This window comes from Rhinolophus hipposideros (assembly GCF_964194185.1).
Source record: "Rhinolophus hipposideros genome assembly, chromosome: 6".
Classification (NCBI taxonomy): domain Eukaryota; kingdom Metazoa; phylum Chordata; class Mammalia; order Chiroptera; family Rhinolophidae; genus Rhinolophus; species Rhinolophus hipposideros.
This window is the reverse complement of record NC_138052.1, coordinates 77,597,513-77,609,952: the sequence shown is the minus strand read 5'-3', so window position 1 is coordinate 77,609,952 and position 12,440 is coordinate 77,597,513. Positions and strand designations below refer to the sequence as shown.

Here is a 12,440-nt window from a genome sequence, read left to right as displayed (position 1 = left end):
TGTTGGATATATGTCTCCAAAGAATATATACACATTTTGAGAAGGGAAAAACTATATTAAAAATTTAATACTCAATATATACCGATAATAAAAGATGAATACAAGTCACATTTGACTTCTGCAATTACAATAGGTGCTGTGGGGACAGAGCCCCAGAAAGCAGTTTCCAGGCTCTCGGCCTCATGTGGAGAGGTGCTGGCTCAGATAGTAGATGGCCGTCAGCTGTGGCTGAATGGCCATCAGCTGTAGCCATTAAGCCATTGGCCACTGATATAACTGCCTTGGCTACGGAGGGGAGCCGAGGAGAGTGAAGGAGGAGACTGAAGGAGAGTAAGGAGAGTCGAGGAGAGTTGGTCGGGTGGCAGCAAAGCGGACAGCAGGTCGCACGTCGTGTAAACCCAGCCTCCAGTGAGACCATAGTGGTATGACTCCCCTACCTATGGCTCCGTGGGTGTTCCTTTTTGGCCTCACCATGTCCTGCGTTCTTATGTGGGGAGCGGGAGCAGAGACCCCACAGGCCGCCCCACTGGACACCCCGCACGACAGGGGCTCAAAGTGGTTACCATCAGTATAATTTTAATACAGTTGTTTTCCTTTCTTAAAATGTGTATACTTTTTTTTGGTACCTTCTGTGTGTGTGTGTGTGTGTGTACTATATATAAAGTATGTGTATATATATATATATATATATATATATATGGTGTGTACACACACACACACACACACACACACACACACACACTGCATCTCCATACAAACAAGGGAGATACATGTATTTTCTTTCCCAGAGAAGAAACAATCTGAAACTATTAGTTAGATGACAAGCAATTTTATTTTGCAAAACAATCACTATACAGCAACAAATACATTTGCAAATTTTGATTGAAAAACATGAACTAACTACAACCAGCCATTGAAGAAATGCCTTTCTATGGTAACAGGCTCTAGAATTATCAGAAGAAAGAAACCCCCCACAGATTTGTAGCGGAGCGTTGGAACCTTGGAATCCCAGCATAGAGTATACATTTTGTTGATATTTTTTTTCTTTTTGCTAAAGTTGAAGTAGATTTTTATAATTGATATTTTCTGAGGTCAAAAATAAGCTTTTTCCTGCAGAGGGACTTGCCCTCAACCTACACACCAAGGCTAAAAATCCTAGGAGTAAAAAAAAAAAAAAAAATAAAAAAAAAAATCAATGCTGATTTTAGCACATCAATCTTTCAAGGAATGCCTAGAATTGGCCTTTCCAAGCCATAAATCTACTTTTTGTTTTTTTGGTTACTTAGACCATAAATAGTTTATTTCCCTCCTTTTGTGACATGAAAACTATAAGAAAAACTATAATTACAGCTAAGTCAGAATCAACCATGTTGAGATTATTTCTTTAGTAATACTGACATGATGTTATATTTTGGTTGATGATCCCATTTCCTGCTGTATTATGATATGAGTATGTGGAGAAGGCCAACTGCCATCACTACATTTTTCCATTTAACAAAGTTCTCTCTTTAACCTCTTCAGCCATACCTAGTTGATGTTGCACAGGTGTCTTGCTTGTGGGTGGGATTTCAGCCCATCACCCTGCTGGAACTCAGCAGGAGAATCCAGAGAGAGTTGGTTCCTAAGTGAACATGGCCTTTGAAACTCATCATAAACTCGGATCTTTCCTGCATTATTGTAAGGTATTCAATTATTGGTTGCAGGCGACCCAGAGAGATGAATTCACTGAAGTTGGCCTTTTAACTCTTCACAGCTCTGGATTACTTATGTATCTTTAAACAGGTTCTCAAAGGCTAAAGCGAGAGAGAAACTGGCATTAATAGATCTAGAATTGGAACTATGAAGCTATAATTTCTAGATCAGCGTATGGATGTCCCCACAGAGTGGTGCTCAAAAAGCTTAATTTGTGCCGTTAATCTTGAGAGTGAAGGCAAGATGGGTTCCACCACTTATCCCCATAAGAAGACATTTATCCTGCATGTTTCTCTCTTTTACTGGTACAAATGATCAGTTTCTTTTTGATAAACATATAAAGAATCACATTTCCATACAAAGGAAGAGCACTTATTATAATTTTGCTGTCATTTGAAATAAACATTTGTTTTAACGCCAAATCCAATAACAGTGCTTGCTTTATATAATCTTTATTTTGGATGTGTCTTTGTAAGAAACTGAATTTTAATATGTAGAGCATGTTCACTTATTCTTAACTTTTACAAAAAAAAACGTAAACCAAGTTGAAAATACTTGTTTCACTTGTTAAACCTGTTCTAACCAGCTATTAACTTCTTTCCTGAGAACTTCAACCACCTAACACTATCAAACATGTAAGAAAATACCATAAGTCCCCACGTGACTGTTCTTTCTTCTCCTGTTTTCTGGTACATTTCAAGGGAAGGTGATGGACAAAATGTCCAGATTGGTCAAATCAGACCTCATAGAAATTATCTGGCAGGAAACAGACACATCCACAGTCCTATTTAGTAGTTTCTAACATCTTGATTGTTGTCTAAAATAACTGATTTATAAATAGTTTCAGACATGTTTGCCTATGTAAAACCTCTTGGTTGAGAATGAATGGTACACATTTGCTCTTAGAGTTTCTTTTGTGGAAATCAAATTGGTTGCAATATCCAGTGAGTCACAAAACGGCATCCATGTCTCTGTCTTTGCATTTCTTGGCTTCTTTCTTAAATGCTACTGTACTTCCTCTTTGCCTCATCCATGCTCATCATTTCTTCCCTTATATTCAGGAATTGATTTGGCTCAAACACCTACCAGATCATCTGCCTGTAACTGTTCAGATCCAACCCACTAGCCCCGAGCAAGAAAAAAAATAGATAAAATACTAAAATACATCCACTCAGCCTGGTAACTCATTGCCTTATTCAGGCCATTGACTAATTCATTGCTTATTCATAAGTCTAAGATGAATGATTTGTGAGAGAAATTAATTAATTGATTTGTGATTTCTAGACTGTATCTAAAGCTAGAACAGTATTATCTACTGATTAGTAACGCTAAGTCATACAGTATTCCTGTACAGAGTGCAACTTTGGAGTCCTGAAAAAACTGATTTAGATATCTGCATCTCAAATGTTTTGTGGCCATACTTTCTCAAAATACTGTATTTTTCCTTTCTGGTCGAGGGATCTTTACTTGGGTAAAGAAGGCAAATACCTTCTATCAGATAATTTAATAACCTGGTACTATTTGAAAGAATGGGATAATGTCCCAAATTCCCACTGTTAGTTTCAACTTTAGCAAATGGAAAAAAAAAAAAAAAAAAGGGAAGAAGAAATCTTAACAAGTCCTTCATGAATGATTGGAGAAATAAAACCCAAACTATTCCATGATTCAAAATGAGATAAATCTATAATCTTAAACCGACAATCTGTAAACCCTTTTATGTATAACTGGACCCCCCCCCACAAACTCCATGTTGGTGAAAGCAAAGAAAAATAAATTTTTCTAGCATCACGGGAGACTTGTATCTGGCACTAAAACAGGGTTACAGCTTTGAGTTGTTACAGAAAGCAACTTCATGCTAAAACTTTTTGTCTTTTTAATGTATTTTTTTTTTAAATAGGGAAAGAACCCTGCTAACATCTACTTTCACATACCTAAAATTGCAACACCAAAGGGTGCAGGAGACACAGATACTGTGAATAAGGAAGTATAATATTCAAGTATATGAGGAAGTATCACAAATGGCCACAGAGAAATATATATATATATATTTATATCTATAATACTGTATCAAACAGATGAAAAGGGGGTGTGAAACTGGTAGTGTGGACACAAATCTAGCTGATCAACTTACATTCTAATCAGACACGAGTCCATCCTAATGAAAGTGCTTCATTCCTAATAGAGCACTTTTATACCACTTCCTCAACCACAGCTCAAATGCTTTGTACCTATTTTTTAATTAGTTAAATAATTTATTGAACTGACTTATACTCTGATATAATTATCCAGGTCCCAAATGTTAATAACTTAATTGAATCTTTCTTCCCATTTATACAAAATAACACTTAAAAAAAAAAAAAACTTATTTCTTACATGCTCTTCCCTTCCTGCAGTCAGACTCCTTGATTTAATTTAACCTGTAATAAGTTACAATGGGCAGCTTTTATCTTTTCACCCAGCAACAGAATAGTGAAATGAGCAGCTTGGATTTTAACAAGGCCTTTCAGAATGTAGTGGATAGCCTTCAGGCACATGAAAGGTAAAAATGCAATTTTTAAAATCATAATACTCCATGCAAAACAGAGCAGAGCAAAAATAATCGTCCAATTGTATTCATGTAAAGCCAGTGTCTTCCTGTTGCAAATGGAAATCAAGTCAATTTCTGCATATACTATTCATTTTTTTATAAAATTGTAACAATTACTAGAGTTTGGGAATGAGATTATTTATTTTATAGTTTGTAAGGAATGAACATAACACCTGCTCAGAGCCCACTCCTGCCAAGAGCTCATGCCTAAATATTATGACTTCGAAGCTAAATGAGAAATATTCACAAGCCCTGCTTAGCGAGTGCAGCAGTGACATCCTCGGCCAAAGTGGCAAGCTGAGGGGATTCGAGCAGGTTGATGCTTCCCGAAGAGGAGACGTTGCTGAGTCGTCGGGGGGATGCCACACTGGATCTGCCTGGGGACTGTGTGATGATCTCAGCCCCGTGGTCCACACGGGCCTTAGCGTGCTCTCTGAAGTTCAACTTTTGGCTGTCAATCTGTTCAAGACAAGCATCAGTCCTCATTAACTCCAGTAGCTTAACTGGCCCTTAGCTATTTCTCCCGATCCCAGAACAGATGTTAATTTCACTTCTATTCAGCTCAGCTATTCCCTACTTCCTATATATCCAAGTCTCAATCTGGGACCCATTTTGATGAGTATTTCAGAAGAATTGAATAAAAAAAGGCAAAGTCGGCTCAGGACTTTATATCTTACCTTGACATTACCACCGCCAGGTACATGGTGAGCATTGTCAAGTGAACCAACTTTAGCTTGGGCCTTTTCTTTGAAATCCAGCTTTACACTTTCAATTTTCACACGCCCACCACCTAGGAGAGGAGAAAGGCTTTTAAATGTCTTGCTAAAATTAAATTTTATATTTATGGTAACTGTTTCCAAAAAAATGATTATAGGAGATAGACCATCCCAAACAACAAGCTTAACTAACTCTACTATACCTCTGTCCATGGATGTGAAAGAAATCTTTTATAATTTCTGGTCCTTAACATTTTCCCCTATCATCCAAGATAATGAAATCCTTTTTTGTACCATTATAATTACTTTACATATCGGTACCTTTCTTCTCTACCCATGTCTAAACTAAGATATCAGGGAGGTTTCTTTTATCTGTAAATAAATACCCTAAAAATAACACAATGAAAATACATTATTGCTTCCTTTCTAAAACTTGGGATATTTAGTTTCTTATTCCAATGGGAGCAAATTATATTGAGATGAAGCTCTTCTTTATTCTTCTTCATGGTAATAGGTCACTTGTCCAAAGAACTATTAGGCTAGAAATACATAGGTAATACATTCACTTGTTAATTTTCAACATTACTAGCTTGTCTCACAAAACAGGAGTTAGGAGGTAAGTGTAACGAGTAAGCTTTAAGAGCTTCCCATTTTAATTAGTAGATGGAGCCATAGGAAGAGAATCTTAGGAGATCCAATTCTTGTACAGATGTCATAAGAACTACCTGACATAGACTTTGATCTGCTAATATTAAGACAGAGTTTTGACCATGCCATTTTCCTAATTGCTAATTAGTCTGAAACTTGAGGATCTGCTGATAAATGAGAGTGCCACGAGCCACGCTTCAGTGTGGTCTTTCAATCTCTGCATGGCTTCCTGCCTTTCTCAAGCTTGCAAATAAAAGTTCACTCTGGGTAAGTATTTGTTGTCCTTCAGCTTGTCCTTGAACACTTCTGTGTGTCTGCTGATGTCTCTTATCTGGAGAAAAGCTGGATTAGAGTCCTTTACCTACCTCCACGTAAGAGATTGGCTTTCACTTTCATTAGCAAGTTGGTTTTGGTTGTATGTATTTTTTTGGAATGCCATTGGTAAGCGATGTGATCCTCTACTATTATTGCATCCTTCTTGGGATTTTGATTTGGGAAAAAATACATAAAGAACTCTATGGAAATATGGACATTGTTTCTTTTTTTTTTAAATTGTGGAATCTTTATGCTTATTTATCTTTGCAGATCAAAGAGAAAGGTCTGTTAAGATTTCACAGGTCTGTTAGATCTTGTGTTGTTTTTCTCATGAAATACCCAGATAATTAGATTAGCTCCCAACTACCTGGCCAGGAACCCTTTAATATTATACAGTATTATTGGATGGCATTTTGAAGGTACATCCATTCATTCTTCTTCTGGAGGGTTAGGATGTGCATGATGTTATTTAACTCATGCTTACAGGAGACATATAGCTATCCTTCACTCAAAATATGCAATTACTGCAGGAAACTTTACCTGGCCATCTGCATCACACTTGTTGGTTGTGATGGGATTAGTGTGATTCATAAAACACTCTTATCTTGGTTAGAGGCTAGAGGACATATAAGCTTCAACTAGATGAGATTGACTTTCTTGGGACCTTACTTTTGTATTTTTTTGGTAGCCTCTAATAGAAATTGCCTTTTCAAGCTTACTTTTATGATTATATGTTGTGTCAATATAATCTTGTTAAAATTTTTGTTGAACTGTATCTTAAGAGAGAGAAAAAATAATGTAATATCGACCCAAAATATGTTCGGAAAAGGAAGCTTGAGAAGTCCATTTTTGTTGAAGTCCTACTAGAAATTTTTAAGCAACTGTTAGAAAAGCCCATTTGAATTTAGATATATGGGCCTTTGGTTCTGAAGGATTCTGGCACCCACCAGGAGCAGTATAATCTTTGTCAAGCTTCATATGTCCTGAAGTGAAGTCAGTAAGACCAGATATTTCAATCTGTACCTCCAGGTGTTAAGCTGTTCATTTACCATCTCCTTAAACGTTCCCCATTCCAAAGTAACTTCGTGAAAAACTTGCTGTTGTCAAGGATGTTTGTGCTAACACTTCTTTATGAATTTAGTCATCTGATTGCATTATTATAGAAATTAAGATCTAGATTTAGAAATAGGTGGGAGTCCATGACAATAGTCTTTCATGACCAGTAAATCTTACACTTTCCTTTTCTACGTAAGATTTTTCTGTGCATGAAAACCCCCGGTCAATTTAACTAATTGTATACTTACTGTCTGGAATTAAAGAATCCAATATTTTGTTTTGTATTCTGGAAGAAAATAGCATGGCCACGTACTTCAGTGACATTGTTGACATAGCAGTACAAAGTCAGCTAAGTGTTTGTAGGTTTGAGTTATACACAGGGGAATTGTGAAGACAGGCAGTATGTGGCCATGTCCCTGCCGCCTTATGAGTGACAGAAGCTAATTCAAGGGTAGCAGTTCTGAAACGAGTAACGGAGATTCCATATGTGTAGTTTCTAACTTCTTGACTTGCTTTATGAATACCTTTTGCCAAAGTAAAGCCTGATTTCTAGACATTTACCCATCTAATGCATTTATCCATTTTGAAATGTATTCTATTCACCTTTGTTTTTCAACTAATAGATGCTTCTTAATAATCTTCTCATGGTCAGACATCTAATTGGGCTCAAACGTTCTTCTACCTAGTTTCTGATAACACTTGAGACAATCTTAAATAGAAATAATCTATTACCTGGTTTAATTAAGATGCTGAGCATAGATGATTAAAACCAATTGCTTCCTCTTGTCCTTTTATAATTCAATTATATATACAAATTGTATCAAAATATTCTCAGGAAAATTACAAATTAGACAATTGTCCATTATTTATATTATGTATATGTCAAGGTGGAATTTAGCAAAAAATATATAATACATGATACTCAGAAAAAATGACTCATCATATGTTAGATTCATACTTTAAAGAGGGAAAAATCGCTAGCAAGTCTGAACATGAATTCTTCTTTAGAGCACTAGTCCTATGAGCTATTCTAGAAAAACAAAAGGTCCATGGTGAAATAAGTTGGGGAAGCATTGCATTATCCTGAGGTTTCATACTGTTTATTGACCTACTATTGGATCTGAGAAATTCAGCAGATAAATACATTTCTTCAGCTTTGCTTAAGCATAATCCTTATTTCACGTTATGTAGAAAAAAACAAGTTTATGAAAAATCTTTAGAAATGCTGCTTTTAGTCTATGTAATTATGTAAGGATACATGTCCCAATGTATTTTAAAGAGCTTCAAAAACAAGCATGTTGAGTACCTGGAGATAAATGCATCATATATACCTTTTAATTTTTAACCTGTCCTGTAATGTATGGCCTGTTTGTGGTAATTGTTTACTTGTCCCAATGAAGATGCCCAAATTTCTAACTTAAGTTTTTGTTAATAAAAGCATTAAGTATCAGGATTTTGAAACATCCTTCCCATTAGGTATTTCACAACAACAAAAATTTTGATTGTCAATTTCTTAAATCCAATTTAATATTTCTCAAGCTACTAAAAAATATTTATTTACCTGGCCTGTGACGGATGTTCTTCAGAGAGCCACATTTGGATGTCACATGGCTTAGGTCTATCTTCTTGGTAACAATCTGTACCTGTGTGAAACACACAATATGTGCCTAAAATAGTCTAGACCTGGACAAGCCCCCAAGCTCATACATAAAATCTAGAAACATCCAAACTCACAACAACATATCCAGGAACCCAAACTGAAATACATACACACACAGGAAAACATAATCTCCCATACGTCCTCCCACATGTTTGATTGGAAAGAAGGACCCAAGTGAAAGAAAATCCTAGAATAGAAGATTTTATTAGTAGAAAAGAGATTGTGCCATGAGGATAAAACACCTGGGTTAATAAAGCAAGCTTCCACTCAGAGAAAGAAGCCACACCATGTTCAACTTTTCCATAAGCAAAGAGACAAGTAAAGAGATGAGTTATTTTTTAAAAAGTGACTTTTACATCAAAGTGACCCACATTGCTCATAGTTACAAGAAGACCAACATTGCTTTAAGATATAAGAAGAAGACAGCTTTAAAAATGCTTTTCTAAAATATTATTGTCATGTCTTGGCTAAATGGAATTTTTCTTGGGGACCAAAATTTAAAATGATAGAAACATTTTTTTTCCTTTCTTTGTGTTTTATTGAAATTATTACCTCACCCAATATTTGAAACAGTGCTTCTCCAAGTGTGGTCAATTGTCTATTTGCATTAGAAGTACATGGGAATTATTGAATGGGAAAGTATGGAAATGGGGCCAGGGAATCTGTATTTTTGAATAAGCGATTCTTCTCCAGAGGAACGTTTCAGACTATTGTTTTGGATATTAGAGGCTTCCCTCCTTACTTTAAGATTGTTAGTGATCTCAATGTATTCCTTTCCACTTAGGAATTCTGACCAGCAGCACCTGCAGCAGAGGATAGCTGCGTCTATCCTCTGATCCCCTCAAGCGATTTACCAGGACTGACACTGCTTCTGTGAGACTATCAGGTGGTGTGCATAACAGGGCGACAGGGAGGAGGATGACTTTGGCCAAGTAAATCCTGGCTCTGAGGCTTAGTCCAGCATCCTGGAGGAACCCGGCAAACCTTGCTATGAGCTTCCCATGACAGTGACATTTTTCTCAGTGGAGCTACTTCAAGAATCAGGCGACAGCTCCTGGAGAAAGCACTTAATTGTCTCTTTCACTGACTCCATCTCTGCCGTTGAAGAGCAAGCAGCCAAGAGTTATTAGACAGGTGAGAATTCTGGTTTTGATGCTCTATAAATTACTTGAGTCATAAATGGCCAGGACCTGAAGTTTAGGTGACAGGATCTGGCTTGAGTTTGCCTCTTTCAACTCTGCCTCAACTACATTTGAGAAACAGGGATTCATCCTTCCCTTCCTCTCATAGGATATTATTTCCACTCAATTTAAGAGAGAAAAAAATCCCATCAAGACGTATATACTGGGACTTGAATCCTTTCACTTTGAATTACAGATGAACCATGCTTCCAGTTTTGTACAATTCCCAGTGGTATCCTAACTTTCATGAATAATGAAACACAAAAGATTGACATTACACACTTGGGATATTTTCAAGTATATCGGTCTTTGCCTCAAGAGCAATTTAAATGGAGCTAGAAAAGGGTGTGCCCGGATTGCTTTTGCAGGGGGACAGAGGCATTATGAGGATACCCCTTGAAGCTGAAGGCCAGCAAACAAAACTGGCAAGTGAAGTGGGTTTTCCAACCCCCTGAAAACCATGGTGCACCTCGTGAATGTTTACTTCCTCAACAAAAAGCAAGACATCGGCTAATGATTTTACAGGGAAGGATGGGAAGCCCATCACCAAAAATGCAAAGCTGACAGCTCCCAGACCAGGGGAACAGCAACAAGAAGGAGGAGTGTGTTGGGAAGGAAATAGGAAAGGAGACAGGGTGCTGGCTATGCAGATGGCTTCACACAATCAGGATAGCTTTCTAATAGAAGCTTCTACTTACATTTCCGCCCCCAGCAGAATGTGTGATGTTATCCTTGGAACCACATCTGGACTGAACCTTGCTAAAATCGATCTTCTTGTTTAAAATCCTAACCTAAAAGGAATTGGAGGTAACTTCACTGTACATTTTTCTTTCAATATGCTGGGTACAGGGAACCAGAATGGGTAATGCCAAAAAGGCTCTGAACTCCCACCTACCTATGGAATCACTTAAGAGAAAAAACTAACACTGGAACTAAAGAGTAGATCTATCATACAATTCTGAGGCTCTATTGCCTGGTGCTCCCAAGGCTCAAATGTGTGAGAACCTTAGATATCCCAGCTGTAGGCAGGTATAATCTGGAAAGAATGAGAGGAACAGAAAAATAAAATGTGATCATTGGTAAGGAGGAGGCTTCCAATATTGTGGGCAACATTGGGACTCAGGTTCACTCTATGGAAAGGCTAGCAGCACAGCTCAGTGTAGTTCAGCCCAGGATCCTGAAAGATATGCCAGTGCCCAGCCGCCTCCCCCCTTAATCCTGTAGGTCATCACAATTACAAATGACCTAGGACACTTGACTTAACCGTATCATTGGTCCACACACCATAGGTGCGGTTCATAATTGGTCCAGTGAAAGCTACAGGTGAGGTTTCTCATTCATTCAAGGGAAGAACCTCTAGTTTTCTAAGAGGACCAACAAGGCTCTGGGCCTCCTCTGCTGAAAGGGCTTATCCTTATCCGGTTTGGCTCAGTGGCCTTCTGGAACGCCTCTCCGACAACTGCTCATAAATAGACATTCCTATTGTATGGGGGGTGCAGAAGCACTCTTTCCATTTTTAGAGGGGAGAAAACCAAAGACCATTAGTTAGCTGAGTTGTACTAGGTCATGTAGGGGTAGTCCAGAACTTGCTTGCGTCCAACAGATTTGAGGTTAGGTATTTTATTTCTTAGGTATTTTATTTTCAGGAATTCAGCATTCTTCCGGAAGACAATAGCACAACCAGGCAATAGCAAATCCAGATCTGAAAAGACATTCTGGTGTAATGTAATGTGCAAAGTAATAACTCTTGTGATGTGTCTTTGGAATTCTGCATGTCTGGGAGGGCAGATAAGAAATGTAAGCATGGAAAGAAAGGTTTATTTTTGTTGTTGTTTGTTTGATTTTACTTTGTCTAATAGTACTACTCTTCTCCCCCCACCACTCTCCCAAAAGCTGAACAGAAATCGCATTTTCAATGCTTTAGGGGACAATTTACCCTCTTGTATATATAAAAACATAGCTAAATAAATTTATCCTAGATACATAGCTGTGCCCCAAAATAGTATCATATCTCTTGGTCTGCAAAAAAATAAAAATAAAAAATTCAAGAGGATGTGAAACCTGACTGTTTTTGACTAGACAACACTTAAATTGCAATGTCTGCCCAACACTGACAAGACAGCTGTCCCTTACAGGGAAATATCACTAACAACTCTCATTGGCAGCCCAAGGGAAGGGCCTCTTGTCAAAATCTGAATTCAGAAGGCATGATGATCAGGCCACCCTTTGGGGCATAATAAACATCTTAAAAAAAGGGAATCTATATCTAACAATAAGTATAGTTGCACTCTAAGAGTTTCATGTAAACTGCACACGCAGATTCCTTTAAGTCAATAAGGACCATCAAATTTCAAACCACAAAGATAAATTATTTTTAGAAAGGAAATGATTTTGATTTATTATTTCTAACAATAATACTTTTAATTATTCTCCATGAAGATCTAATTATTTTGGCAATGAAATAGAATTCACCAAAGCCATTTTTCTAGTCCTTGGGGATATACAGATTTTCCTATTTTAGTTACAAATTTTAAATTAGAGATCATTACAGATCACCAATCAAGTGACTCGTGACCAAATAATCA

General features: G+C 37.3%; 1 protein-coding gene across 1 annotated transcript in view; it reads right to left on the bottom strand.

Annotated features, from left to right (window-relative positions):
- Positions 1–813: 813 nt before the first annotated feature.
- Positions 814–12,440, bottom strand: part of MAP2 (microtubule associated protein 2) — a 255,906-nt gene continuing 244,279 nt past the window's right edge. Inside the window, exons 17-20 of the mRNA XM_081051061.1 lie at positions 10,554–10,646; positions 8,576–8,657; positions 4,957–5,069; positions 814–4,738 (exon numbers count right to left, since the gene is read on the bottom strand). Of these exons, the coding sequence (XP_080907187.1) occupies positions 4,523–4,738; positions 4,957–5,069; positions 8,576–8,657; positions 10,554–10,646 (504 nt within the window). The 3' untranslated portion in view covers positions 814–4,522. The remainder of the gene's footprint in view (positions 4,739–4,956; positions 5,070–8,575; positions 8,658–10,553; positions 10,647–12,440) is intronic.